Raw genomic sequence first — 26,060 nt, 5'->3', positions numbered from 1 at the left:
GGTAAAAATAAAGAGGAATGAAAATATGCTGGAATGACATTAATGTGTTTACTTGACAAAATAAATATGAATGTGAATTAATTTACTAAAATACCTATAGTATTAAATAATGTAATTTTCATTAACTAGATACATGTATAAATATTATTATAAAAATGATATTAATTAAAAAATAAAATTACTAATAAATGTTAATAATGATAATATTAATAAAAATAATAATAACAATAATTAATAATAACTAAAATAATAAAGTTAATAAAATTTAATAATAATAATAATGACATTTAAAATAATAAAATTAATTGTGATTTGAACGAGAGTAATTCAAAAAGGGTAATTTTTAGAAACTTCCCCTGAGGTTTGGGCTTGTTGCAAGTAAATGGCGAGAATCCGTTTATTTGTAAAAAACCCCCTACCGTCAGTTAATTTTAACATTGACCGTTAGTTGACTGTGCAAAGATAATATTGCCCTTAACAACAGTTTGTAGACTGACATAACTAAAAAAAAACTAAAATTGTTGGCACGAAAAGCACAAACCCTATTTTTTGACAATTTTATCCTTGTCAATTCCAAAGATTTATAATATCATAGGTAAAGATTATGACTATTTCATTTTCAAGTTTTTAATTTTATCTTTCTTGTAGGAACTTTAAGGAAATATCAATAATTTAAAGAGGATTTTTTAAGTTTTTAATTTTATCTTTCTTGTATGAACTTTAAGAAAATATCAATAATTTAAAAAGGGTAAAATAGCCAATAATTTTAATTTTTTTTTTTAGTTATTTTCATCTACAAACTGTTGTTAAGGGTAATATTATCTTTGCACAATCAACTAACGGTCAATGTTAAAATTAACTGACGGTAGGGGATTTTTTACAAATAAACAGATTCTCGTTATCTACTTGTAACAAACCCAAACCTCAGGAGAGGTTTTTAAAAATTACCCAATTCAAAAAATATGAAAAAATTAAAGAAATATAAAATCAATTCAGGAAATGAGAATCCATATTCCTAACCCCCTCCATAGGAATTAGATTCTCATTTCTTATTTTAAATTGTGAAACTCATTTTATTCTTATTTTCAAATTATATTCTACCAAAAAAATATATATTTCATTCGCATTCATTTATTTTCATTCTCAAAACTTTCAAGTAAATACACCACTGTTCTATTTTCAAAAGCTAATCTACCTATTTTAGATATATACAGTGACGTGCCCGGTCAGTCGCGAGCTTTCTGAAGATTTAAACAAAAATTATATATTGTTACAATTACTTAACTACCCTCAATACCAAGGGGTTAATTAACAGTCATATCAATTTACTCTCAGTTTCTCCAAGTGTTGCAAAGGGCAAGCCCTTAGAAACGAATCCAAAATTACCCATTCCACTTTCCAAGGAAAAAGAATTTTCTTTTTGTTTTTTTTTTCAATCTTTGTTTATCTTCTTAATAAATTTTACCGGTAGTACCACCAAACCAATCTCTAGACTAGTACTATAAGCTAGTAACTAATGGAGAAGGGAGGAGGAGGCAAAGGAGGCGGCGTCGGTGGCGGCGGCAAAACTTCTCTGAAATCTATCCCTAGTAAGCAGCTTCATACTTTGCTTTCTCTTTCACACTTTCATATTATGATGGATGCATATATAAGTAACAATATAAGCCTAATGGTAGGCTTTGTGACTTTGTGAAACTAATGCCAAGCGTATGGCGTATGGTACCAGTTGATGTTTGAGCCATTAATTATTTAAAGTCCTGACCCTCCCTTAAAGATACTGCAGTTTCTGATATAGAATTGGATAACGGATAATGGATATGCCAGAGCCAGACCTTGCCCTTTTTTATTCCATCCAATTCCAATTTGCAGTACTACCAGGGCTTAATTAAGCTTAATTTATGCCATTGCAACCCACATGTACATCTAGTTTTTTTTTTTTTTTTTAATAAGGGTTTTTAGGCGATTAGTCATCTTATTGGTCAAGAGCTTCCCTTCCTTGTCCAAGTCCAATCACCACTATTTGCTGCTACAATCTGCATGCAATGGAAGTCTCTTGGCAGTTGCGCTCTGCCATGCCCATCCATACTCATGCATCTTTTTCATTTCTTGGTAGCATCACTTGGCGGAAAGGATGATAACTCAGCAAAGTCAAAGAGGGGAAGGAAAGTTCAGTTCAATACTGAAGGTCACTTTCTTTTCATCAACCTTTTCTTTTTCTTTTTCTTTTTTATTTTCATTCAAGCTTATTACTATTATATTATCAATCCCTCTCCCCGCTTTTTCAAATGCTGCTAACTTATTCTGTTATAGGTTTATCTGAAGGAAAATTTACTTTTTCTTCAAAATCCGATGGAAAGTTTGAAACCACCTGTGGTAAAGGTATTAATGATTTGATTTTAGATTCTTTGCTTTTAGTTTGGCTATTACACGCTGTGAACTAGTAAAATCTTTCTGAAGGTGGTTTGACCAAAGGCGGAAAAGGAGACAAGGTTGCTAATGGTGCAAAGGTTTCTGTAGTGAAGGAAGCTCTTCCACTTGAGCTCAGAGTTGAGCAGGGTATGTCTTCTCTTTTGATAGCAAATAACTTGGAAGTTTGTGGAAGATCAGAAGAAAAAAAAAAAAACTTAAATCCACACAACTATCTATGACAATCAAATTGTATCCAGGAATCACTTAGCATACATGCACTCACACTTACACACATATTTATACATATAAGGTATTTTTGGTAATTGATGTGAGGCAGAAATTATGTCTTAATATTTCTCTTAGTTATCTTGAGTTGGCCAGTTATTGTCCTGCTATATAGACCGTGTGGTTTATATTTCTTAGGCATTAATATATAAAGCATTCTGTTATGCTTGGATATGTCCTTAGCTCAATTTTGTGTTGACATCATAATCGATGATATTGCAGAGCTTCCAAAAAATGCCAAATGCTTGATGGACTGTGAGGCTGCACATATTTTAGAGGGAATCCAGGAGCAAATGGCTTTATTGTCGGCAGATCCAACCATTAAAATTCCTGTGTAAGTAGCACACCAAGAACTTCTATTATCAAGTAGGAGTTTCTTTAAGTGATATGATATATTTCCTGTTTTCAGGTCATTTGACAAGGGACTACTGTATGCCAAAACACATAGCCATTTTACAAATCCTCAGGCTGTCAAAGGACTTTTCCAGTATCCTTTAATTTCATTTTGTCTCTAGCACCCTTAGGTTAATACTTGTCTCTTGCTTATGCATTATATCACCGTTATTTTGGTGGTTTATCTTTGTTGGACTATTGACTCTATCATCAGATCTCTCTCTGAACATGGTGTCACTGATGGTGAGGTATAAATCTCAACTTGAGTCACTCAATTCTATAAGTTATGCAGCTCTCTTGATTTCTAATATTTGGCTGCAGATTTGTGTGATTGCCAACATATGTCCAGAAACTGTTGAAGAAGCATATGCTATTGTCCCATCGTTAAAGGTATGGCTTGTCTGAGATTGTCTCAGATAGAGATGTGAATTATTTCATTGTCTACTACACCTGGTGTTTGTCTTAAGAAACTAAGAAAAGAATTGATTGTTCTAGAAAAGACTGATGACTGTGCCTCTGTTTTGACTAGTATTCAAAGGTATCATGTCATTTTGCCCTTGTGAAAGCCTGTTTTTGTCCGAAATATAAGGAAAGTAAACATTATCATTTCTTGAAGGTTAAAATTCATGTCATCACCCAAACCCTTTCTATTCATGGGCAGATATAATAAGGATTTTTAGCTTCTGTCAACTTTGGCATGGTTATAATTTTCATTTTAGCTGCATATTCTGCTATTGTGCCAGTAAGTTTCTCTGTTGAACTGTTTAGAGTTTGAAATTTTATCTCAAAATCCACAGAATTTTTATTTTTGGTTTGATTATTGTTTTTTTTTTTGGCAATTGTTTTCTTAATTTACTCTAGAGGATGGTAGATGAAAGAATATGTGAACTTTTCCAGGCTAAGAGAAGCAGGCTTAATGACCTCCTCAAAGAAGTATTAATTCAGCTAGCTAAATTTAAGTCAACATGAAGAGTAAGAAGGAGACATTTTGGGCAATATGTTTCAACACGCTGATTGAGTTTGGGAAGACCATACCTTTTATTGATGCAGGATACCCTTTTATTTGGGACCTGGAAGATGAGAAGGACATATTTTTCTCTTCCAGAAAGAGCTTTGGCCAAGTGGATGGGTCACTGTTCAAAATCAAATGTGTTGATGCTTAGTACTGGTTTACCTTTCCATTCTAGGTTAGTGATGTCATCAATAGCTTTCATGGATTATGAAATTTTGTTAATCAAGGGACCTGCTTATTAATGTCTATTGCTGTTGAAAGAAGTTGGATTGTTCAGTAATCAGTATAATAGTATGATTGTGATACATGATAAGAATGTTTTCTGATCACATCTCTAATTGCAGCAGTAGAAAGTACCCTGGATGTCTATGATGATTTACACAATAAATGTGTTTGCTCAGATGTAAGTAGTTTCAAGAAGATAATAAAAACATTCATGTCTGTGTATATGTGCTTAGTACACAAAAATATGTTGGGTTTGCCTGCTTAAAACTTGTTTTTCTAAAATTAGAAATACTATCATGTACTTGGGAGGTATGATTCAGTTGCAATTTTGAGTTACCCTTTATGTTCTTACAATGGCCATAAATTTTTAGGTGCAGAGCTAATATCATGCACATGTCGCTCGAAGCGAAGGCAGATTGTTGTACAAATTCTTATGTTAATTTCATTTACTGTTTTGTTTATTTTTTTTATTTTTCATTTTTTTTTCAATCATAAAACAAATTGAACTCGGGGTATAAATCTTATAGTTTAAGAGTATTCTATGAGTATAGGAATAATTAATCTTTTTTTCCCTAATAAAGTACGGAAGTATTGAATTTGTAAGAAAAATAAAGAAATAGTGTTTCAACTCAATATTGGATGGATGGAGAGTCACAAATAGGAAAAAGAAACGAAAATGACTTGGTTAATGATGGATTCAAAGAATTTACAGAGAAATAAACAATATAATATGTGGGTGTATTAAAGAATTTATTAACTGGCAGTTTCGCATAAGGAATTGCTTTCAACTCTTTCGGACTACTTATAAATGAAGGCAAAGAAATTTAACACGAGTTTGCTTCAACTGTTGGGTGTCTTCTCATCAATGGAGAAGTCTGTAACAGCCAACTTCCGAAGTCAGATAACCATGTTTTTAGGCTCAGCCACCATATAATTCCCCATTTTATCAGCGCGGATAGCAGTAGCAAATTCTGGGATTGGCGTGCTTTTCCATCCAAGCCCAGTCCCAGGCCCATATTGACAATCAAGTCCGTCAAAAGCCTGTCCAGGTTTAGATCGATGGGCCAGCCTTTGGCCTTTTTATTAAATATAAAATAATTTTTTAATAAAATAAAATTTTTTAATTAAAGATAATTATCAAATACATAATAAAATAATAATTCAATACATAATATTAGTAACATAACATAGTAAATTACCAATACTAATATAAAAAACATATTAATTTAATATTTTGAGTTTTTTTATTTAAATTTAATTTTATTTATAAATTAAAAAATCTAGACCCTTATTCAGATTCATTCTGTGCGGGTTTTGTATTTTTTGTTTGTGTATATCCAACCTCAACTCATGCGGACCGTATTTCATGCCCTTGGGCTCGGCCGACCCGAGTTTTTTTGCCAATCCTAGGAATATATTGTACTAAACCAATACCGATTTCCATTGATAGAGAAAAATGATAGATATGTAATTACAATAGTAAAGAGATGTTGTAAGAATAATGAAGGGGTGTTAATAGCACTATTCTCAAATTAATATGTAATTGTAGAATTTATTTTATGGGTATATCAAGAGAAAATTTTAAAGAAATTAATGATGTGTCACTAATACCACAAATTTTTTTTTTTCTCTTAATGGTTTAATCCGATCGGATGATATTTATTGGTGAAGTGCTACATATCACTGGATTAGAATACTCTAATGATCTAATCTCCTTTTAAATAAAAATACACATAAATAATTAATAATTAATAAAAAAATTAAATACACCCATTCACTATCATTTAAAATATACATTACATGGATCATTAAAAACCCCTTCTCGATCCTTAAAAGCCCATGAAAAGGAGCGTTGGCTGCCGCGTTTGATTATAAAATAAAATAAAATAAATAAACAGGAAAAAAGGGGCGTTGGCTCTTTGGCTTCCAAAGGTATGCACTTTTCTTTTTGTTTATCAGGGAAAAAAAAAGGTGAAGGTTACTTTAAAGAAAGAAGAGCATCCAATTCCAAAGAGACGCAGGGGAGGTCGTTTGGGTGAGTGATCTCGATGGGCGAAGAAGAAGAGGAAAAGGAGGAAAGAAGAGAATCAGATGACAGTGACGAAGAAGAAGAAGAAATGGAGACAGAAACAGAAAAATGGAGCAATCACTACTCATCAAAGCAGAGAATATTGTTAGTTGGAGAAGGGGACTTTTCATTCTCTCTTTGTTTAGCGAGAGAGTTCGGATTTGCCCACAACATGGTTGCCACTTGTCTTGACACTCAGGAGACGATAGCAAACAAGTACAGTAATGCAGTTGATAATGTGAGAGAACTGGAGGAGAGAGGTTGCCTGGTGTTTTATGGAGTGGATGCTATGCAGATGAGTCAACATTTCTTCCTCAGGACACACAAGTTTGATCGCGTCATCTACAACTTTCCCCATGTTGGTTTCATCTTCCGTGAGAATAGTTATTGCCAGATCCAGTTATGTTGCGTTATTGTTGTTCTTAAGCTATATTCGTAGAAGTTGCAACCTGTAGAGTTAGTTCGTTCACTCATCATATGTCATATTAAACCTGTGAATGAAAAGTGGAATAAATAAGTAAATTATAAAAAGAACATGCATTTTGCCGAGCAAACATCTGAAATAATCATGATGATGAGTTGGATAACCAAGATTTTGCTTATTGTTTTCGATGATGTGTATCCGTGGATTGTGCATCTTATAATTTCTGCAGAAACATGAACTGATGTGAATTTGATGGGACTAAAACAGGTTGAACAAGGAACTGGTAAAGGGATTTTTGAGGAATGCTAAACTTCTGCTGAAGGAGGAGAATGGAGAGATTCACGTGACACACAAGGAAGGTGATCCTTACAACAAATGGGAATTAGTGAAGAAAGCAGAGAAGATTGGCCTAACTTTGCAAGAGGTTGTGCCCTTCTGCAAACTAGACTATCCGGGTTATGACAACAAAAGAGCCCAAGGCTATCTATCTGATGCCCCCTTTCATATTGGAGACAGCAGCACTTACAAGTTCAGGCTGTTTCCTCAGAATGGCAAGTGATTATCAATCATATATATAATGTAAGTTTATGTTTGCAACATCAAAAAGGCAGAATTGTCATTGATACTCTTGCTGTTTTTTGGTGCTTGCAATTGTCTGTTAATGATTACGCTTTCCTACAATCATGTGTTGGCTCCTTTTTTTTCCCCCTTTTTTTCTGTGTAAAAGAATTTGAGCAATCATAAACTATTATCATACATATGTAGTAATGTTGAGTCCCTACCAACAGACCATAATTGTTGTACTTGGCATGATCATGGAACGTGGATGGCTTTTTGGCTATATTTGTCTCTTTTATTATCCTCTCTCTCCTCTTTTTTTTTTTCCATGTTTGAATGGAACTTCACCCACAAAACACCAAACTTTACTCCCTGTTATTACTCGGATTCGGATAACCATGAGCATTAAGAACATTCACGGCCAATTGAGCTTCATCCAGGGGACATGCTAGTTATATTGACATATCCAAGCCCACGAATACAACTGCATGACGATGCCACGTGAATACTTGAAGCAGGAAGGATTAGATCTTGTGATCAAAGTATATTAATCTTTTGGTTGAAGTATATGTAGAACTATTTTTCCTCCATATCATACCCATTCGCTCCAGTTGATAGACCACATAAGTGTGTTCAAGTTTACCCATTTTAAAGAAGAATATTATTAACAAATTATAAAATACCAAATGATCATGATCTTAGTTTTTTACTGTTTAACTTTAACCATCATTATTACATATTGTTTCCCACGCAAATTGATTGTCGTCCATTTCTGTCACTAGAAGCTGGATGTGGCAAGAACATCCAATGTTATTCTGTCATGTGAGATATAGTTTTTTATTTATTGTTTTATTGGGATAGAAAGGTCCAAAAAGTTTCCATATACACTCTCTCAAGTCTCAAGCCTCTGCTCAAATATAAAAACAGTTGCGTCTTCCGCGCAAATTACTTGTATTTTTATCTGTTTATTGTTTATTGATACCACCAAATCCTAATTTAAGATAAATTCGGAGACTGACCTCGCTTGATAATATTAATTATTCTTTTTAAATAAAAGCTCGTTCCTCTCATCATTGCTACTTTTCGTTCTTATTACATTTGTATGTTAATTCCTCAACCCAGTTTCATGTCTTGAAATTATTTACGGTCAAACTGACTGTTTCCTTCTCAAACATTTTTATTTTTTTTTGTTTGTTTGAAGGGCTGAATTTGAGTTGTCTGGTGCACAGTCTGATACACTAAGTTCCACTAGACTCAGTTCTTGTTTTAAATTATTCTATTTCAATACATGAAGCGAATGGTTACAAATTAAAAATTCATCATCTTATCTGTCCAGCAGAAATCATCTTAAAGGGAATTTCTGCTCAGTTTTGTGCACATTACTTATACTTAGAAAATTTCTCAGTATGTTCCAAATGTCTATTTGAGTAGCTACACAGTTTTATCAGAAACTGCATGTTATTTTCAGCCGAGTTTCAATGAAAGCTTCGCTGATGTAATGATAATTAAAAGTAAAGGCTGCGTATGTTCCTGTTTCTTTCTAAAATTGGGTTCCTGGAGTTGATTTTATCAACTTTGGTGTTGGTTAGAACCCATTTGTTTACATAGAACAGTAACATGGTCTACTAATCATTACTGTGACTCAGACTTAATGTCTCTTTTTAGGTTTTCTTTGAAACTTTGATTGCTATACAGCAACTTTGGTTTGTATTTCTAGTTGATTCCCAGAATGTTGATTTTGTTTTTTCATTTGGTTTTGTTTAATTGATTTATTAGCTTTAGAGTGGTTTGGTTTATACTCACTTATACAATATTATTCTTGTTTTGGAGTTTATCTTATAAATATTCTATTATGAGTATTAATCAGTATCCATTGACATGTATTTTTGGTTTCTACATTGTTGGTGTGCTTTCTTTTCTATATGTGGTGGATTCAGATGAATTTTAGGTGTCAAAAGTTTCAGCCAAGCCAAGGCTGCTAAATTCATGGCTTTTTCACAAGTTTTAAATTTAAATGAATTGCTTTCATTTTTCCATTTTCTTAGCTTGTCAAGAAGCAATTTGATCCCTAACTCCTGAGTTTGAGGGTGTTCCAAAACAATTAATAATGAATGTTTGTTAGTTCAAAATCAGACTATGGGCCTTTTCCTATTGTATACTTGTTTCGAAACTGTTTTTCTTGTGATTCTTTAACATCCTTCCTTTAGAAGAAAACTGAGAAAATTGTGATTGGCACTGTGTAGTTCTGCCAAAAATTGTGATTTGAAAGCTATCAAGTTTATAAAGCATTTACAGACAATTGAGACCTTAATATGGGAGGCAAAGAGTCTAGACATCACAGTCACCCACTAAAATAATTTATATGACTATTTTCCATCTATTCTGGCTCTTCACCACACTCTTCCTCCACAAATTACGAGGATTATGAGAGATGACAGTGGCTCAAGTTAAAGTATTAAAAAATCTGTGATGATTACCATTTAGACTAGGTATTATGCCACTGTATTGTTTAAGAACATTTTACATTTTTGCATTTTGATATATATTTGCCACTGTCAGCACTAGCGGCTGTTTCTATATTATCCTGTCGAGTCTCTAACCTGAATATACATTTGATTACTGCATAAGTAAGTGACACAAGCTCTCAGCCATGCTGGTCTGGAGTCTTCCAATCTCTTTATAGGGCTTGCCTTCGCTAAAGGCAATCAGTGGGCGGATGCCAGGTCTTTCAAGCATGGGAGCCTGCATCACCTTGGGGATTCTTTAAATCCACATGAACAGGTGATCACTACCATTGGCAAAATACTTTCAGCTTTTGATGAGGATAACCTCATACTCTGTAGCATATTTTAAGTCTGCCGACAAGTTAGATGAAAGAGAATCCATTTTCTTATCTCGCTACTCATGATTGAGATGCTTTTAGCTTCTATCCAGATGATAGGCCACGTAATGGTTGAGGAAGTTGTCAGGCATTACAGAGAAATAGTTCCACACATTAATTTAGCTGGTTCATTTAAATGAGCTTTCCAACTTCGGTTTCATTCGCATTCATTATAGAACTATTGGAACTAACCCCTGGTTGTGTTTGATTATGACAGGACCAACGTCATTTGCTCCAATTATTGAAACTGCTAGTAGAATTGTGGACAATAGCGGTGGTCAATAACATGTTCTTATGATCATTGCTGATGGACACGTTAGTTTCCTTATTTCAGACCCATAATTCTCATTGCTTTGAAAATATGAAAAACTTTTATTACATTCACCAGGATGCTAACAGAAATTCATACTCAAAAGGTCACTAGAAGTGTAGAAACAGGTTATGGTCAGTTGAGTCCTCAAGAGCAAAATACAATTAATGCCATTGCGAAAGCAAGGTTATCATCATTTAGAACTCTTCTCGTTTTTTATGCATCAGGTGATTTATCGATATCGCATTCTAAGGACCTATCAATCTTTTCCATTGAATATCCTTTGTCAATAGTTTTGGTTGGTGTAGGTGATGAACCGTGGGACGTGATGCACAATTATGACAACAACATTCCTTCTCAGGCTTTTGATAATTCCCTGGTTGGAAACAAAACTGAGGAACTTGTACAATATTTGGAGCTGGTTTTCACATTCTCCTTGTTCTTTCATTGTAGTTCGTGAATTTTACATAAATAATGTCAAAACACATCCATATGCCTAAGAAGGAGACGGAGTTTGCTCTGGCTGCAATAATGGAAATACCGTCACAGTACATAGCAACAATAGACCTCCAACTTCTGGGTTAATTTCACTGCATGCATCTGAATCGTTGCTTGGTGATTGAACTATCTGTTTAATAGCTGTTCCATTATCATATGCAGCTCTTGGAGCAAAAGACTGGGAGGTATCCTCTTCCTCCTCCTTATGGAAACAACTCATTGAATTCCTATCCAGTGTACATGCAGTCAAGTCACAGTGAACAGAGAATTGGATATCATAATGCTCCTTCTCCCTCTTCTACTCAACATTCTTCGCAAATCAGGGTACATCTATGATTTTGAGATGTAAATATGCACATCATTTTTGTAAATGCATTCAGTTTTGAGACTGATAAGCAACTTGTTTGAACACTATATCTGTTCACAATTGATGGTTCCAACATGCTTTACAGAGTCGTTCTCTGTGCCTCTGGAATAAGAAAGATCTTGCATTCAGATGTTGACATCAGGTAATCCGAAACAATATTCATTTTTTTTTTTCAATTCTTAATTACTGTTCTCTATTTTGTAATGTGTATAGCAACCTCCTTTGCAGACATGCTATGATTGTGGACTGAGATTTGAGCTTTTGTCCAATTTGGCAAACCTATGTAACCACAAGGACAGGGCTGTGTAAATAATGCATAGGGTTGAGAAGTTGTTTTGCTCCTCTACAGTCACATTTGCTATTTTACAACATAGGTGGATATCTCTGTACAGTCTTTCCCCGAAGTTTTTTTTTTCCCTCTCCTTTTTGGTGAACATTAAAGAACTACATGCTTCTAACCGCTCTTGATTTTTAGTGTCAATGTTTAATTTGCAAACTGAAAAGTTAATGAGGATACCATTTTGTTTCGATGCACAAGCTAATAGTAGCGGGTCCAAGACAGATACATGCATCATAATGAAATTTATTGTCCAACTCATTTTTCCTACTATGGAAGGACTATATTGAGAGGGCAAAGGCAAAAGTTACTAGATTGAATTTTTTTAAAAAAAAAAATTGACTGGACTATTAAGGGAAAGCCACAGGTTGTTGAGGCAATGGAATGATTCTACTTTCTGTTGGCTCAATTCTTCAAGCAGGAATCGACCATTTACACTTCGAATCATCTGTACCCGATAATGGGCTCGAAACTATTTAGTGCACGGAATCGTCTGTTTCTGATCCTCTCAAGAGTTTCGTAAGGTTTTGAAGAAAAAAATTAATTAAAACAAAATGTTTGTACCATGCCGATGCAATGTGTACTAATTGCATATGACCCAACTTGACCAATAAAAAATAATATCTTTATTCATACTCATAGATAGATGTACCAAAAGTCAGTTAAGAGAAAGTCAAGATTGGCAGCTGCAATTGGCTTCGTTACCGTTTAGTATACAGTTGATGCCAAGAGAAAGAGACAATAGAATCTTTAGCTATCAACTCAGAAAAGAATCTTGCTGGGTTGGGGGCTGTGATTAGAGATGAAACGGGGCAAGTGACAGCAGCTGCGATCAAAGTTTCAAAATTCCATGGCAGTGTAGCTTATGCTGAGGCAGAAGCTATGGAATGGGGCTTGCAGGTGGCAAGAGATGCGCAGGTGAAAGAGGTAATTTTGGAGTCAGATTCGCAAGAAGTAGTTAATTTAGTAAACAACAGACAGGGCAGCAGATCCGAGGTCTATTGGGTAGTGTTGGAAATTCAAAAATTGAAAGAAAGCTTCGATCATGTTAGTTGTGTGTATATACATAGATCTTGCAATGCCATTGCCCATTCTCTAGCTAAATTAGCATTAGAGAAATGTGAAACTGTTGTATGGAAGGGTTCATACCCTCTACAAATCATGTATCTATTATCTCCTCTGAATTAATAGAAGTTTCTTTTCAAAAAAAAAGAATCTTTAGCCATCGCATGCGGAGATGACAAATAGGTATTGCAAGGGCCATCCCTTGTGCTTATATTATTTTCATAAAAGGAGAAGTAAGGTTTGGTTCTTGCTATAAATACGTAGGACGTAAGAGCCAATAACTTGTCGTTCTTGCCTTCTATTAAATAATCTTCAAAACTTGAGCAAGCCCTAGGCAGGAAATGATGAGAGAGGCAACTTTTGTTATTGCTCTTACTTGGTTCCTGGCAGCAGCATCAACCATCATTTGTGCAAATGCCACAGCAGCTGATCAACGTCGAGCATTTGACCATACTGTATACCCCCAAGGTAAAACCATTCTGCTTGCTCTTTTTCTTTCTCATCTAACCACTTACTGCATTTGTGAGTTGATAATGATCTTCGCAATTGAAGGTTGTCGCTGCTGCTGGTTTATCTGGAAACCTCAAAAGCCGCTGCGGCCAGGTCTGTTGCGGTGATGGATGGTGCTCATCAACATGAGGCATCAATGGCATGTGAAATCACCATTGCCTTTGCCTCCAGCGGACAAAGATCGCTGGACGCTGATAATAAAATTATCAGTAACAACAACATATTTTCCAGAAAATCGGGAAAAAGAAATAACAGGATAATGGCTGTCTAATGCAAAAATTATCTGTTTGTGATATTTGGATGTTAATCCTTGGAATGTTAAAACAATATCAATTACAATGAACCATCGTCATTACACAATTGAATAATAGCTGCCACAAGAAACAAAATTGAAACTCACTGTAGCTCCAAGGACATGCAATAAGCAAGAGATCCATTGAAAAATACACGGGAGGGCTCATGATAAATAAAAGATTAAGATTAAATAACCTCAGTACACAATGGTTTACTATTTGTTACATAGCATTACATGGTACAATCACATGATTGCTACAATAACCTTGAACAAATTTGAATATTTCTAACTATCGTATTCTTTCACCCTACATTTATTAGCAGCAGCTTCAGAAGAGAGACTATCAAAAACCAAGAAACCTCCAAATCCAATCACATTATAAAGAACCATACAAGCAGAAAGCAAATCACGCTCCATCTATTATGTGTTCTAAAACCGGATGAGTTAGTATTGGTCACACCAACAGGAAACCTACACTCACCAACCGATGGGTCCAAGAAAGTGACCATACCAAGCCCATCAAAATTACAGCTTTTTTCATTCTGCATTTGTAGCTGATAATAACTGTTGAATGCATAAGAGATGTTCCCCTTCGCTCCAATTCCATTGCATGATCCCCCATAATTGAGTGTTGTACAATCTGCAACACTACAAGCAAGCTTAATGTGGTTTGCCACATCAGACAGATCCTGAGATGGATTTGCCACACACCATCGTGATGGGAGATACTGGACGTTCCTTGCATTCTTTAATACCTTGTTGCCCAAGCCAAGGTTTAGTGGATATTTAGCTTGCCCATCAAAGGAGAAAATGCCCCAATGTCTCTCAAAGTTTCCCGGAAGTATGCTCTTGGCCCCTTCATCAAGTAAACTGAAAAGATAAATATCCATGGGAGGGGCACCCGGCCTAAGAGGGGTTCCTTTGTTACTCAGAACGTGATTAATCAGGCCCTGGTTGAAAGTCCTTGCTGCGGTGAGGTTAGCACTGATGGCTCCATCCGTTGGCCAACCCACCTCCCCAATGACTATAGGCATCTGACCATATCCAAGCTTGCTGAGTGCTGCAACTAAAGTGTCAAAATTTCCATCAAATGCATTGGAATAAACGTTTGGTCCATCTGTAACAGGATGGCTAGTACCCTCAAAGAATGCATAGTCTTCAGGAAAATCTGAGTTCCCGTAGAGGCTAAGAAACGGGTAGATATTGACTATAAATGGGGAACCATTTGAGTTGAGGAACGAAACAAGTTGAGTCATAATTTGTGTTAATTCAGGACGAAATGCCCCTTGAGAAGGAAGAGAAGACTCGTATGCATCAGCATTGCAAGGGACAACCAACTTTACATAACCAGCAAGATTTGCTTTAGCCAAGGACTGTTGTAGATTGAGGAGAGCAGGGACAACATAGGACTGGAATTGCCCTGCATAACTTGTGAGAAATGGCTCATTTCCTACAGCAATATACCTGTTGTTGCATGATAAGAATAGAACAGCATGTTAGAAATCTTGACTACTTGATATATACAGAAATTTCAAGCTTATTTGAAGTAGTCTCAGCACTGTTAAGTTTTTGCATCTGATTTTTGCAAAAAAGGTACCAGTTTCTTTTGCCTATTGACGGGCTCTTACAATAAAAGAGGAGGGGGCAGCTATTAAGGCACTCAGACCTATATTGCTCCTAGATCGAAAAGATTTTAGAAGTAGATTCTATCAGGAAAAATATGAGAAACCTGATCAGATGTCTATTTGTATCATTAACCTCCCATGAAATTTGATAGAAGTCCTGCAAACATTGATACATTATGCATCCAAAAAACTACTACCACCTTTTCAATTAAAATTGCCCTCTCTCTATTTCAAACACAAACTCATTTCAACAGAAACACCAGCACAAGCTCAGAACAAATTGGCTTAAAGAGGTCATGAATTGTTGAAAATCGAAGCACATGGGTGCAATAAGATAATAAGTTTTCATATACAGTAAAGTTGAAATAACAAATTGGACTCACTCTCCTTTTCTTTTCTTTTTTTCTCCCTTACTTTTAGAGCATCTAACTCAAGCTATTCGTTTGTGGGATTTCTCCCCACATAGCTTTCTTTCAGTTTTTTTGTTTTTTTTGTTTTTGGGTTACAAATAACAAATTGGACTCATGCTTGTTGGTCTAACCTACAGTATAGGGATAAAATCACCAAACCATTCGATAAAACTTTTTTGAAGTGAGTCAGATTGTGGTTATCAAGAAAGAACTTGGATATGTTTAGTATAGAAACCTTACTAGTAGATAATCCCCAGAAAACTGCAAGTAAGCACCAAGCAGCAAATCATTGCAAGAAATATATCAGCTTTTTTTTTTTTAAATTTTATTTTGTAGCTAAAACGAAAAAGAAAGAAAAAAGAAAGATGGAGAGGGAGGGAGGGAGGGAGGGAGGAGCGGAAAGATATTAAATATACTGCTGTACCTAATATCAGCACCACCTTTAACGAGGTATCTGGAGACATTCTGGCGAACCCACAAATCAGAAGCAGCAGTGGAAGAAGAGAGTGTAGCCAACATCTCATTTGGGATACCAACCATCACCTGAATCCCACTCCTCATTAAAGCAACTAATGCATCTGGGTCCGCATCAAAAAGCTTCACTTTCTGTATCTTGCTATCTTTCAATAGATCCACCACTGTGGATGGCTTCAACTTGTGGGAGGAGACTGATCCCCAGTTCACTCCTATTGCTGATTCTGTCATTGGAAGTGAGAATGATAGCAGTAACGTTGTTGTAATCACAATAATTGAAGTTGCACTTGCACTAGTACTAGTACTACTAATCCTCCTATTTCTCCTATTTGCTTGTGGCATTTTTTCTCGCTCAAAATCAAAGAACAAGAATGGCGACTCCGCGCTGCAATTGCTTGCTACTTTATTCATTCATTAGAGCACTTCCAGTGATAATGAGAGATAGAGAGAGAGAGAGAGAGAGTTGTATCTTTCATTTCATGCCAATCGGCATCACAAATTGGAATAATGTGGCCGATTTAATTAAAAAAAAAACAAAATAATAAAAAGTAAGGAACGGTGTAATAACCGCTAAAAGAGTAAAGTGGAGGTTTTGCTACCAAATAGCAATGGCATTGTTAATTGATATTTTCATGATTTAATCCTATTTGCAATGACTGAAGTACCCTCTTCGCTGCAGCTCCAGGTACCGGGTTAAATGGCTCATTTTCATTTACATTGCAGTGTGCCTCCCTCCCTCAGTGGGAGTTCTTTCATTTTTCAAAATCTTGGCCTTATCACTTTCCAGTTCACTTCATTATTGATCGTATTTTCTTTATTGATGAATCATCAGACCAATGAAATCGATACAAATCCCAAAAAGATGCGTATTTTAGTTTGCTAATTTGGTATTCAGCTATAAAAGAAAAAAAAATAAAATTTTTTTCAGTTAACTTTCAATATAATTTATAATTATATGTAATAGATATGATTTTTAAATAATAAAATTTTGTAAAATATTATAAGTTTTTGACAACTTAACTTCTAATTATTACCTAATATTTATTTTAATATTATAATTTAAATTCTACAACCAACACAATTTAAGACAGGGTATTAATACTATTATTCTCTTTATTTCTTTTTCCCACGGAAGAATTGTTATCCTTTTCTTTTTCTTTGTTCTGAAAACAAACAACACAAATGAAATGAGGTGAAGAAATTTTAAAATACATGAAAAGTACAAGTCACACATTAAATAAATAATATTATGGCATGTATATATTTATCTTGTAAAATTATGATAGTATATTAAAATTAATTATATATGTTATACATACATGTATTACTTAGTTATAATAATACTGTTGTAAAATTTTTTAAAGAGGTGATGCTTGGTGCATATTTTAATTTATTTTTATCACGTAACAATTAACTAATAAACCGACATTCGCGTGAAAATTTGACTAACGTCCGTCACCTTGCGGCATGGCATTTACGCTTTGCGCCTGCGCCGACTCCTCTACCGACTTTTTGTAGCACTAGCACCAAACTCATCGGCATTTGATTTTTCTGGATTTCGCCGAAATATATAATGTTTTCTTCTGTATGCATCACTATCTGCCAAGGCAGTTCCTATTTGGGATTGGAAGTGGGTCATCGCGTCTACTTTGCGCTTTCAATCTTTCACTTTATGTGCTTATCTAGTTGTTTGCTTTTAGCTTTTCAAACTTGTAAAATTAGAGGCTTTGTTTTAGGGTCCACGTATTTAATTAGCGGGAGATGATGATTCCCAGCAAGTACCAATCACAATCTGCTTTCTATCTTTGTTTTTCTTTTTCCTAAATAAATTTAAAAAAAAAAAAAAAAAAACAGGCACAGCGAAATTAGCCAAAGGTCTTTGTAACTTTGTTGATTATTATTCCTCTCGCTAACCAAAGAAACCCTTTTTTTCCCTCACCTACTTTTTACCTTTGCTGAGCATTCCCGAAAATAGATTTCAGATGCACTCCGCACATGTTGACCATTTGCTGGTGCTTGTTTGCTCAATCTTTCACCGGCACGTATTACTTGCAAAGATTCATAGAGCACATGATATAGCATTGTTTTTATTGATTGATCCCAGTCTCAGTGGGAAATCTAATCATTCATTCTTCGAAAACAAGATTTAACATGATCAACCCCTATTGATTATGTTAACAAAAGCATTTGACATTTATTTCATCTTAATTAATGTCACACCACACCACCACCAAGCTCACTACAAATACTAGAATGAATGAAATAAATGTCATTCATTAATTCTATCACAAAATGAGTATGCAATGTCAATGATGCTATTCATTTCCATTGGCAGGCAGCGGTCACGATGTGAGATATAAATGAAAATGATCAATCATGAAAATGAATTATAAAGGGGCACAAAAAAGGGTCAAGAATTTACTTTTCGACTGCTATGTTCTTGCTTGGTTGGCTGGGCTGTGACAAGAAGCCTCTATATATAGCAAAAATTGTTGAAATATTTCAACCATGACAGCCGCTCCGCTCATTTCCTACTCTGCTGTTTGTTTCAACTAAATCCTCATATATAAAGAGTGGCAATCAAATTCACGCTAGAATTAAAGAAAGAAGAGCCCGGGAATCTCCCAGTTTAGCATCAAACTTTCTGTGAAGTACAAACAAGTAATTGCACCAGAAATTTTTAGAAAAATAAATTCAGATGCATGTATAAAAGAAACCACTAGATCTTGGTGAAGATCCTCATAAAATATGGTATAGCTCAAACATTTAGCTCTTGACAAAATCTGGCTGATTGGTGACAGTTCTGACCCATGCCCATTTGTGGTCCTTCGTGTTAACTGCGTTCGTAGCTTGTGCCACGTCTTCCAATGGAATATAAGCATAGTTGCCATTAATAGGACCACTTACAAACCCGGTGTACCCTGCCATAACACCATGTATAGCTGAGTGTGCAAGAAGCGTGCAATATAAGTTATCTGTAGCATTTGCTGGAACAGCACGTATCATGTATGTAGGATCTATGTACTTTACTGTAAACAACTCGCCCGGGTGGTCTCTAGCCCACCACTTCTTCAGCTCTGTCTTCAACCAGCTACCAACATCTAAAAAAACCAGGTTTCCAGATTCATCCCTCTCTTCTGTCTGGGCAGCAGTTCTCGGAATCATATTCTGTCCTGCTCCCTCAGCAACAACCAACACCGCATGCCCATTCTCTTTTAGTCGATTATCCAGGAATTCAAACAGCCCTCCCTTCCCTTCTAAGTAAAATTCCATTTCCGGAATAAGACAGCAATCTACATCGCGGCTGCTCAATGTAGCATGGAGGGCTATGTGCCCTGTGCTCCGACCCATTAGCTTCACCAGGCCAATACCATTAACCGCACTCTCTGCCTCAACGTGAGCTGCATTGATTGCCTGCTGAGCCATTTCTACTGCTGTCTGAAATCCAAATGATCGATCAATAATGCCCACATCATTGTCAACTGTTTTTGGAATTCCAACAACTCCAACATTTAGTTTTCTGCGTTGAATTTCATCAAAAATTTCTACAGCCCCACGCATTGTGCCATCTCCACCTATGATGTACACCTGCTCATATGTATGGAGATGTTGAGTTGAATAACAAGTTCAATAAACAGTAGCCTTCTAGCATACAATTTAGGGGACCAGGGTTTGAATGGCAGAAATACAACAAATAAAACTTTGTTGGTTCACCACATTCTAGAACATTTCAAGACCTGAAGAAAGTGAGATTGGAGGAAGATCTGAATATCACACCTAAAAGATGGCAGGCCAAAAGAGGAACTAAAGCAGTAAGAAAACCATGCAATCCGGTCTAGGGTACCCATAGGCTGTAGGCAAGATGAAGATGGAACCGAAAGACACAGGAGAAGGAAATTCACCAATACTTGAGACAATAAACTCTATCATTTCAACATCATTTTGATAATTTCATAAGCCTTTAACAAAATTCATTCAGAACTAACCCTTTAGATCTTCGAGATACATTACAAACAACAGCGATCATCCTTCATGTTCACCTCACTCTAGATCATACCATCATTTGGACTTTCTCAAGTGATGAAGTATCTTAGTTATTATTGATTACAAACCACAAAAGTTGGAATTGAAATAAAATCACTAGAATATTAGAATCATCCAATCTATAGAATGCAATTAAGGAAAGGAAGAAATAAATAATAATATGCTTGCTTGGTGTTGCAATATTCCAGAATGGTAGAATTAGAAAGGGCAGTTAAACATCCAGGGAAAAATGAGAGATGAAATGTTCAGAGAAAGAAAAACGGTGACCTGATTAAAGGCGTTGGTTTGAATAGCATCAACAATTTGATGGAGATCAAAGCCACCCCTAGAGGTTTCAAGGACAGTGCCTCCAAGCTTATGCCATCCACGAACCATCTTGGGGTTCAACACAAGGGGGTTTCTTGTAGTTGAATAAAACCCTCTGTAGCCAGCTTGTATTCCAAAAATTTGCCTAACTCCATACAATTCCCACAAGCCCACCACCAACTCCCTTATAACAGTATTCAACCCAGGACAAAGTCCGCCACAGGTAACAATAGCAGCCCGAGTGTTTTTGGGTTCAAAGAAGATCTGCTTACGTGGACCAGCTCTATGGTATGCCACGTGGACACGGGGATCGGAATCAGAGAAGGCTTCACAAGCAGAAGAAAGGTCGTAAACAATCTGACGTAGAATCACGTCTGAAGGTGAGAAGTAGAAACCGTGAGAAGGGTGAAAGAAACGATTTTGATCAAGCGGGTTGGTGTAAATTTTGAGGTTTTCAAGCTGAAGGTAGTCCGTTAAGTGTGGGACTTTTTTAAGGTTAACAGGAGAGAATGATATTGATGGGCTGTTGGTGTTTCTGTTGGGTTCCCCTGCTGTGCCCAGATTATTATTATTACTTTCTTCTACTTCTCGTTTGGAATTTGAAAGAGCCATGGCTTAGCAACTTTGCTTTGTTCTTGATTTTTGATTTGGGAGGAGCAGCCAGGCAGAAGAGAATTAGGCGTAGGCAGCTCCACATGGTAGACACTGGACGGATTTACTGTTGCACTGTACATACGTGGAGCTAGTAGATAGAAAAACGTGGTAATTTATATTGGCTTTGCTGGTATGTACTATGTAGTGCCACGCGAGGCCATGTGTTTCGAGTTTGACAGAGACCCCGGCGAGGCAAAATCTTATCTATTATCTATGCATCTGACTACACGAAATGAGCCTGGGCTCGGCCTTTTACTTTATAACTCCTTGCTCCTGGTCCATGAAAGTACGTAACATCATTATGGATTAGCACGGCGCTGCCTGCGGCGCCTACAGCCTCTGCCTCCCCCTCCTCCTCCTCCTTTTTTTGCCCTTTGCTTTTAGAGTTAATGATAAGTATTGATATAGAAATTTATTGATATTTATAATTGTCTAGAATAAGTAACTTAAATCACAGTTCAAATTTCTATCCTTACAAAGGTTTGAGACATATTTGCTCCATCCAGAAACCAAAAGGGAGATGCTTGCCTCTACCTAATTTTTAATTGGGAGAACACATACCCACCTCTACCTTGCCTTTGATTAGTTTAGTTTTGCCATCGCCATTGATTATGCATTCAGTAATCATAAAATATATGTTAAATATCCACCGATCATTTGATATTTCACATTTTATTAAAAGTACATCAAATTTTATTTTTTTACTGCTATTTACCTAAAATTTACAAAATATATCACTTTTCACTATTCTATTGTTATGAAAAATATAAAATAGTCAATAAAGTAAAAAATGATGCACCTACATAATAAAAAGTGATATTCTCTCAAGAATAGAAAGTAGAAATTATACTGCTCAAGAATAGTGAGCAGCAAAACTATGATCTCCCAAGAATGGGGAGTAGAAATGAGTGTTATAGTCCTTAGGAATGGGGACTATAACACTCTTCAAAAAATGGGGAGTAGCAAAACTATAGTCCTCAGGAATGGGGCCTAGGAGTGGAGGATGGCAAATCTCATGGGTCCATAGGGGCCCTTGACCCAATTTTAAATTATGGGCCGCACATGAAAAATCAAGTCTAAATAGAAGAGTTGTCCTAGAATCAAGCCCAGTAAAATAAAAAGTCGACAATAGTAGGACATTGCTTGATCTAGAAACAAATTAAATAGAGTCTGACATGGATACCACCTATAAAATCCTAGAGGATAGAGGAGTGTTAGATAGAGTTTAAGTTAGAAAATAACTTTATCTATAGAATAGTATAAAAGCAGAGGCCTCTCATAGTGTAAGGCACAAAAAAAAAAATAGCAAAAAGAGGGAGAGTTGAGTTGTAAGTGTGATCTTAATAAAATATTTATCTTTCTTTGTCCGTGGACGTAAGTCAAAAGCCTAACCACGTTAATTATGTGTCTTTTTATTATATCGCCCCCATATAAATTAATTCTCTAGTTAACCCAGAAATATGCATCAACATCTATTAACATTGTTAAAAAATACTGATAAAATAACTATTTTGCCTCTAAATTATATCATAGCTAAATGAAAAAATAGATTTCATTTTGTAGCGATTGGGACCAATCCCAATGACGATTACAAAATTATCTATATAAACTCATCAATTTGCTAATCCAAAGGCATAGAATCACCAAAATAAGTCCCCCAGCTAATTCTAGCTCATTTACTATATAAATTAAGAACTCTTGATCACATAATTCTTCTTGAGTAACATATCTTTGATAACAATAATAAATCACTAGCAGAAACAGCCGTAATTATCCAAAATACATTCAAATAACTATAAAATTAGTCATGAGAGATCTTGAACATTATAGTTTGCTCCTTCAACTGAAAATAACAACATAAAATTGGTTATGAAACTTAAGAGTATACAGTATGTTCATGTTAATCCAAAATAACAATAAATTCAAAAAATATCCAAAATAATAATCAATACATAGACTTTTTACGCTCGTGAGTAAAATAGTTATTTTATTAGTATTCTGTCAAATTCTCTAATAGTGTTAATGGAAAAGTGAAAAAGTAATACACTTTGTAAAATTCAAGTAAATAGTTGCAAAAAAAAAAAATTGGTGTATTTTTTATAAAGTGAGAAACATTAAGTGGTCATTAGATATTTACCCTAAAATATATTTATTGAAATAATAAATGTGAAAAGAATTTACTAATTATTTAAAGATTTATCATATGAATGAATATTATTAATTAATTCAAGAGCAATATTGGCTTCACTTCATCATAGAATATTTTTGTGACCTTATATATATGAAATGTATATGGTAGCTTCTTTCAAAGAAAATAGAAAATGAACATGAATAAATATATACGCGGCGACGGCAATGGTGATCAGAGAATCATAAAATTGTTAAGTTTGCTAATTTAATTAGTTACTACTACAGTCTACATTAGTAGGTATTAATTAACAAATCAAAACGACGACGGCGGAAATGTTGAAGAATGATATCAATGACCCACGATTCATTCAAGCCATGAGGTTGGGTTAACAATTATGTAGTTGAACAACATTTATTTGATCTCTGCAACGCTGATGAGGTCGGTGTGGCCAACCTTCTTCCTCAAGCCAGCAGCCAACTTGACAGCGTCAACTCCCTCTCCAATGGCTACCACTTTATCTTTCTCTGATCCTTCTAATCCCACAAAGTCCACACCTGCGCACATTAATTAATTCAAATCATTGTTCATCTCCCATTAGCTAATAGTTAGTTCTGCATCTGCAGCATGCATTCTAGCTAAACGAACCTGGAACTCAATCAACGAATTAATTTTACAAAATCATCATATGATATGATATGGTACGATATGATACGTATACATTTTTATTTTATTGATATATCTACCCAATTAATTTAATAAATAATTAGCACAGAATTACTACCAATAGTGGCACGAGTCGCATTGGTTCAGAATCAAATTAAACCGATAATTTTTACATAAAATGTATAATTCAACGATTAAGTTTGATTTTTTTCAATTTTAAACCGTAAATTCCTTTCTATTTTGTGGGTTTTTGATTGTTTTTATACAAGCCATTTAATTATTTTAAGTTTTTAAAACTGAATCTAACCGCTGATCCGATTCAAAATTTTCGAGAGTAACGGTTTTGCTCCATTCAAATTACCATACCACGTACTTACTTACCATCTGCCTCAGCGACGTGCTTGAGCGCCTGTGTCCGACACTTTTGGCAGTTCATCTGTACCTTCATAACAATCTTCTGCTGCAATATTATAATTATTAAATCAGTTAATAATTAGTGCATAAATGCATTGACATTACATTAACTACGGTCATATACAGCGATCAAACAATTAAAGAAATTAAGAAGACGAACCTTCATTTTCTTAATTAATTTCCGATCGATCAAGTGAGGAGCAAGTTTATAATCTGGAATGATGTTTACAATTTGGAAATTTGAAAGAAAAAAAAAAACACTAACAGCTGCAGAACTACACATATCAAAGACCAATTGAGGACCGCCTCCCTTATATATAATAACAACATAAGCAAGCTTAACACAGACAGAAGTCATCACAAGCTGGCGTCGCTTGTGCTGTTTCCTGGAAATTACTGCTGTGGAAACCGCGTTAGTCAGTCAATGGAATGCCGCATGGGTTTGTCCTACAGAGAGACTTCTTTAATTTCCTGGTACTGGTAGCTAGGAATAGGACACAAAAGCTGAGTGAACTCATGACTTTTGAGTTTTGAATCTCCTTCGGGAACAAGTTTTTATCTATTTATGCTATGTTTCACATGTCCCTTCCCAAACGTCAGGTTGAAAACATTAAGGGGATTAAAAAAAAAAAAAAAAAAAAAGTGACGAATGAAGTTGCCGAATCACCACGATAATTAAGAAAGCACCGATTATTATAATTTATATCCGATCATCACATCGCAAACATATTTTTCCATTTTTTTTAATACCAATAACCAGTCAATATGTGCATTTTTGATAAACCATGACGGGTTTTAATTACTTTTTCCCAATAAAGGGAGGTTTGGCTGATTTTCTCGTGGGAATCATCATGTCCCCCATTGTAACCACAGGAACATGATAAAACGGTGGAAATTATTTAATGAACATAAACAATGCGGTTCTATCTAAGTTTTAAAATTTAACTGTCACGTTTAGCATCCAGTATTACATTATATTAAAACTCAGGGCATCAAATAAGTTTATGGTGTGTTTACTTGAGGATTTAGGGAATGAGAATGAAGAAATTAGAATCAAACTCATGTTTACTTGACAAAATATAATTTAGAAATGGGAATAAAATGTGTGGGTCTCACGTATAATTTGAGAATAAGGAATAAAAATCTCATTTCTATGGGGGGGTGAAAATGAGAATGAAGAAATTAGAATGAAACTCATGTTTACTTTTGTATCCCTATAATTTTTTCATATTTCTCGAATTACTCTCACTCAAATCACAATTAATTTTATTATTTTAAATGTCATTATTATTATTATTATTAACTTTATTATTTTAGTTATTATTAATTATTGTTATTATTATTTTTATTAATATTATCATTATTAACATTTATTATTATTATTTTTAATTAATATTATTTTTGTAATAATATTTATATATGTATCTAGTTAATGAAAATTATATTATTTAATACTATCGATATTTTGGTAAATTGATTCTTATTCTCATTTCTCATTCCATTTTGAAATGCAAGTAACGCAACCCAAGAGGGGGGTGAATTGGGTTTTTAAAAATAATGCAATACGATTCGCACAATAAATCAATCTAACGCCTTAATGAAATAGAGAACAATAAATTCAAGCAAGCGTAAAAATAAAAAGAGCAAGGGAAGAGAAAAACAAACACGCGGATTTTTACGTGGTTCGGCAATCCCCGCCTAC

At 35.0% G+C, this 26,060-nt stretch overlaps 6 protein-coding genes across 9 annotated transcripts; 3 read left to right on the top strand and 3 right to left on the bottom strand.

The window, feature by feature from the left end:
- Positions 1-1,321: 1,321 nt before the first annotated feature.
- On the top strand, positions 1,322-4,569 carry LOC18051714 (DNA-directed RNA polymerases IV and V subunit 4). Of its 3 annotated transcripts, XR_002907306.1 has the most exons (10): positions 1,322-1,589; positions 2,114-2,185; positions 2,311-2,379; positions 2,458-2,556; positions 2,917-3,028; positions 3,104-3,181; positions 3,302-3,335; positions 3,409-3,477; positions 3,949-4,274; positions 4,444-4,569. XR_002907306.1 is itself a non-coding variant. In XM_006449928.2 (9 exons), the coding sequence occupies exons 1-9, from the start codon at positions 1,517-1,519 to the stop codon at positions 4,054-4,056; spliced, it is 678 nt and encodes a 225-aa protein (XP_006449991.1). In that variant the 5' UTR covers positions 1,322-1,516; the 3' UTR covers positions 4,057-4,569. The 3 variants fall into 3 exon arrangements, 2 of the variants coding, with proteins under 2 accessions (XP_006449991.1, XP_006449990.1); XM_006449928.2 differs by having other exon boundaries at positions 3,985-4,569; XM_006449927.2 differs by having other exon boundaries at positions 3,949-4,569.
- A 1,626-nt stretch (positions 4,570-6,195) lies between these two features.
- On the top strand, positions 6,196-7,677 carry LOC18051713 (uncharacterized protein At4g26485). Its single transcript, XM_006449925.2, has 2 exons — positions 6,196-6,791; positions 7,084-7,677. Exons 1-2 carry the CDS (start codon positions 6,373-6,375, stop codon positions 7,373-7,375), a joined length of 711 nt encoding a protein of 236 aa, XP_006449988.1. The 5' UTR covers positions 6,196-6,372; the 3' UTR covers positions 7,376-7,677.
- Positions 7,678-10,371: 2,694 nt separating this feature from the next.
- LOC112101128 (E3 ubiquitin-protein ligase RGLG5-like) lies at positions 10,372-11,369 on the top strand. Its single transcript, XM_024191482.1, has 2 exons — positions 10,372-10,570; positions 10,644-11,369. Exons 1-2 carry the CDS (start codon positions 10,563-10,565, stop codon positions 11,023-11,025), a joined length of 390 nt encoding a protein of 129 aa, XP_024047250.1. The 5' UTR covers positions 10,372-10,562; the 3' UTR covers positions 11,026-11,369.
- Positions 11,370-13,704: 2,335 nt separating this feature from the next.
- Positions 13,705-16,849, bottom strand: LOC18051712 (glucan endo-1,3-beta-glucosidase 5). Its single transcript, XM_006449924.2, has 2 exons — positions 16,097-16,849; positions 13,705-15,101 (listed from the first exon to the last, which is right to left on the bottom strand). Exons 1-2 carry the CDS (start codon positions 16,555-16,557, stop codon positions 14,009-14,011), a joined length of 1,554 nt encoding a protein of 517 aa, XP_006449987.1. The 5' UTR covers positions 16,558-16,849; the 3' UTR covers positions 13,705-14,008.
- Positions 16,850-18,688: 1,839 nt separating this feature from the next.
- LOC18051711 (ATP-dependent 6-phosphofructokinase 2) lies at positions 18,689-21,512 on the bottom strand. Its single transcript, XM_006449923.2, has 2 exons — positions 20,458-21,512; positions 18,689-19,734 (listed from the first exon to the last, which is right to left on the bottom strand). Exons 1-2 carry the CDS (start codon positions 21,106-21,108, stop codon positions 18,913-18,915), a joined length of 1,473 nt encoding a protein of 490 aa, XP_006449986.1. The 5' UTR covers positions 21,109-21,512; the 3' UTR covers positions 18,689-18,912.
- A 1,942-nt stretch (positions 21,513-23,454) lies between these two features.
- LOC18051710 (heavy metal-associated isoprenylated plant protein 47) lies at positions 23,455-24,617 on the bottom strand. Of its 2 annotated transcripts, none has more exons than XM_006449922.2 (3): positions 24,519-24,617; positions 24,326-24,404; positions 23,455-23,835 (listed from the first exon to the last, which is right to left on the bottom strand). In XM_006449922.2, the coding sequence occupies exons 1-3, from the start codon at positions 24,522-24,524 to the stop codon at positions 23,693-23,695; spliced, it is 228 nt and encodes a 75-aa protein (XP_006449985.2). In that variant the 5' UTR covers positions 24,525-24,617; the 3' UTR covers positions 23,455-23,692. The 2 variants fall into 2 exon arrangements, with proteins under 2 accessions (XP_006449985.2, XP_006449984.2); XM_006449921.2 differs by having other exon boundaries at positions 24,326-24,401.
- Positions 24,618-26,060: the final 1,443 nt, after the last annotated feature.

This window comes from Citrus clementina, unplaced genomic scaffold (genome assembly GCF_000493195.1).
Source record: "Citrus clementina cultivar Clemenules unplaced genomic scaffold, Citrus_clementina_v1.0 scaffold_2, whole genome shotgun sequence".
Taxonomy (NCBI): Eukaryota; Viridiplantae; Streptophyta; class Magnoliopsida; order Sapindales; family Rutaceae; genus Citrus; species Citrus x clementina.
This window is presented reverse-complemented; position numbering and strand designations above follow the sequence as displayed.

Coding starts and splice junctions, on each gene's coding strand:
- LOC18051713 (XM_006449925.2), top strand. CDS start 6,373: ATGGGCGAAGAAGAAGAGGAAAAGGAGGAAAGAAGAGAATCAGATGAC. Junction 6,792..7,083: donor AATAGTTATTGCCAGATCCA/GTTATGTTGCGT, acceptor GGACTAAAACAG/GTTGAACAAGGAACTGGTAA.
- LOC18051711 (XM_006449923.2), bottom strand. CDS start 21,108: ATGGCTCTTTCAAATTCCAAACGAGAAGTAGAAGAAAGTAATAATAAT. Junction 19,735..20,457: donor AAACCAACGCCTTTAATCAG/GTCACCGTTTTT, acceptor ACATATGAGCAG/GTGTACATCATAGGTGGAGA.
- LOC18051714 (XM_006449927.2), top strand. CDS start 1,517: ATGGAGAAGGGAGGAGGAGGCAAAGGAGGCGGCGTCGGTGGCGGCGGC. Junction 1,590..2,113: donor TTCTCTGAAATCTATCCCTA/GTAAGCAGCTTC, acceptor ATTTCTTGGTAG/CATCACTTGGCGGAAAGGAT. Junction 2,380..2,457: donor TGAAACCACCTGTGGTAAAG/GTATTAATGATT, acceptor ATCTTTCTGAAG/GTGGTTTGACCAAAGGCGGA.
- LOC18051712 (XM_006449924.2), bottom strand. CDS start 16,557: ATGAATAAAGTAGCAAGCAATTGCAGCGCGGAGTCGCCATTCTTGTTC. Junction 15,102..16,096: donor AAAGGTGGTGCTGATATTAG/GTACAGCAGTAT, acceptor ATGCAACAACAG/GTATATTGCTGTAGGAAATG.
- LOC18051710 (XM_006449922.2), bottom strand. Junction 23,836..24,325: donor GCACGTCGCTGAGGCAGATG/GTAAGTAAGTAC, acceptor TAATGTGCGCAG/GTGTGGACTTTGTGGGATTA.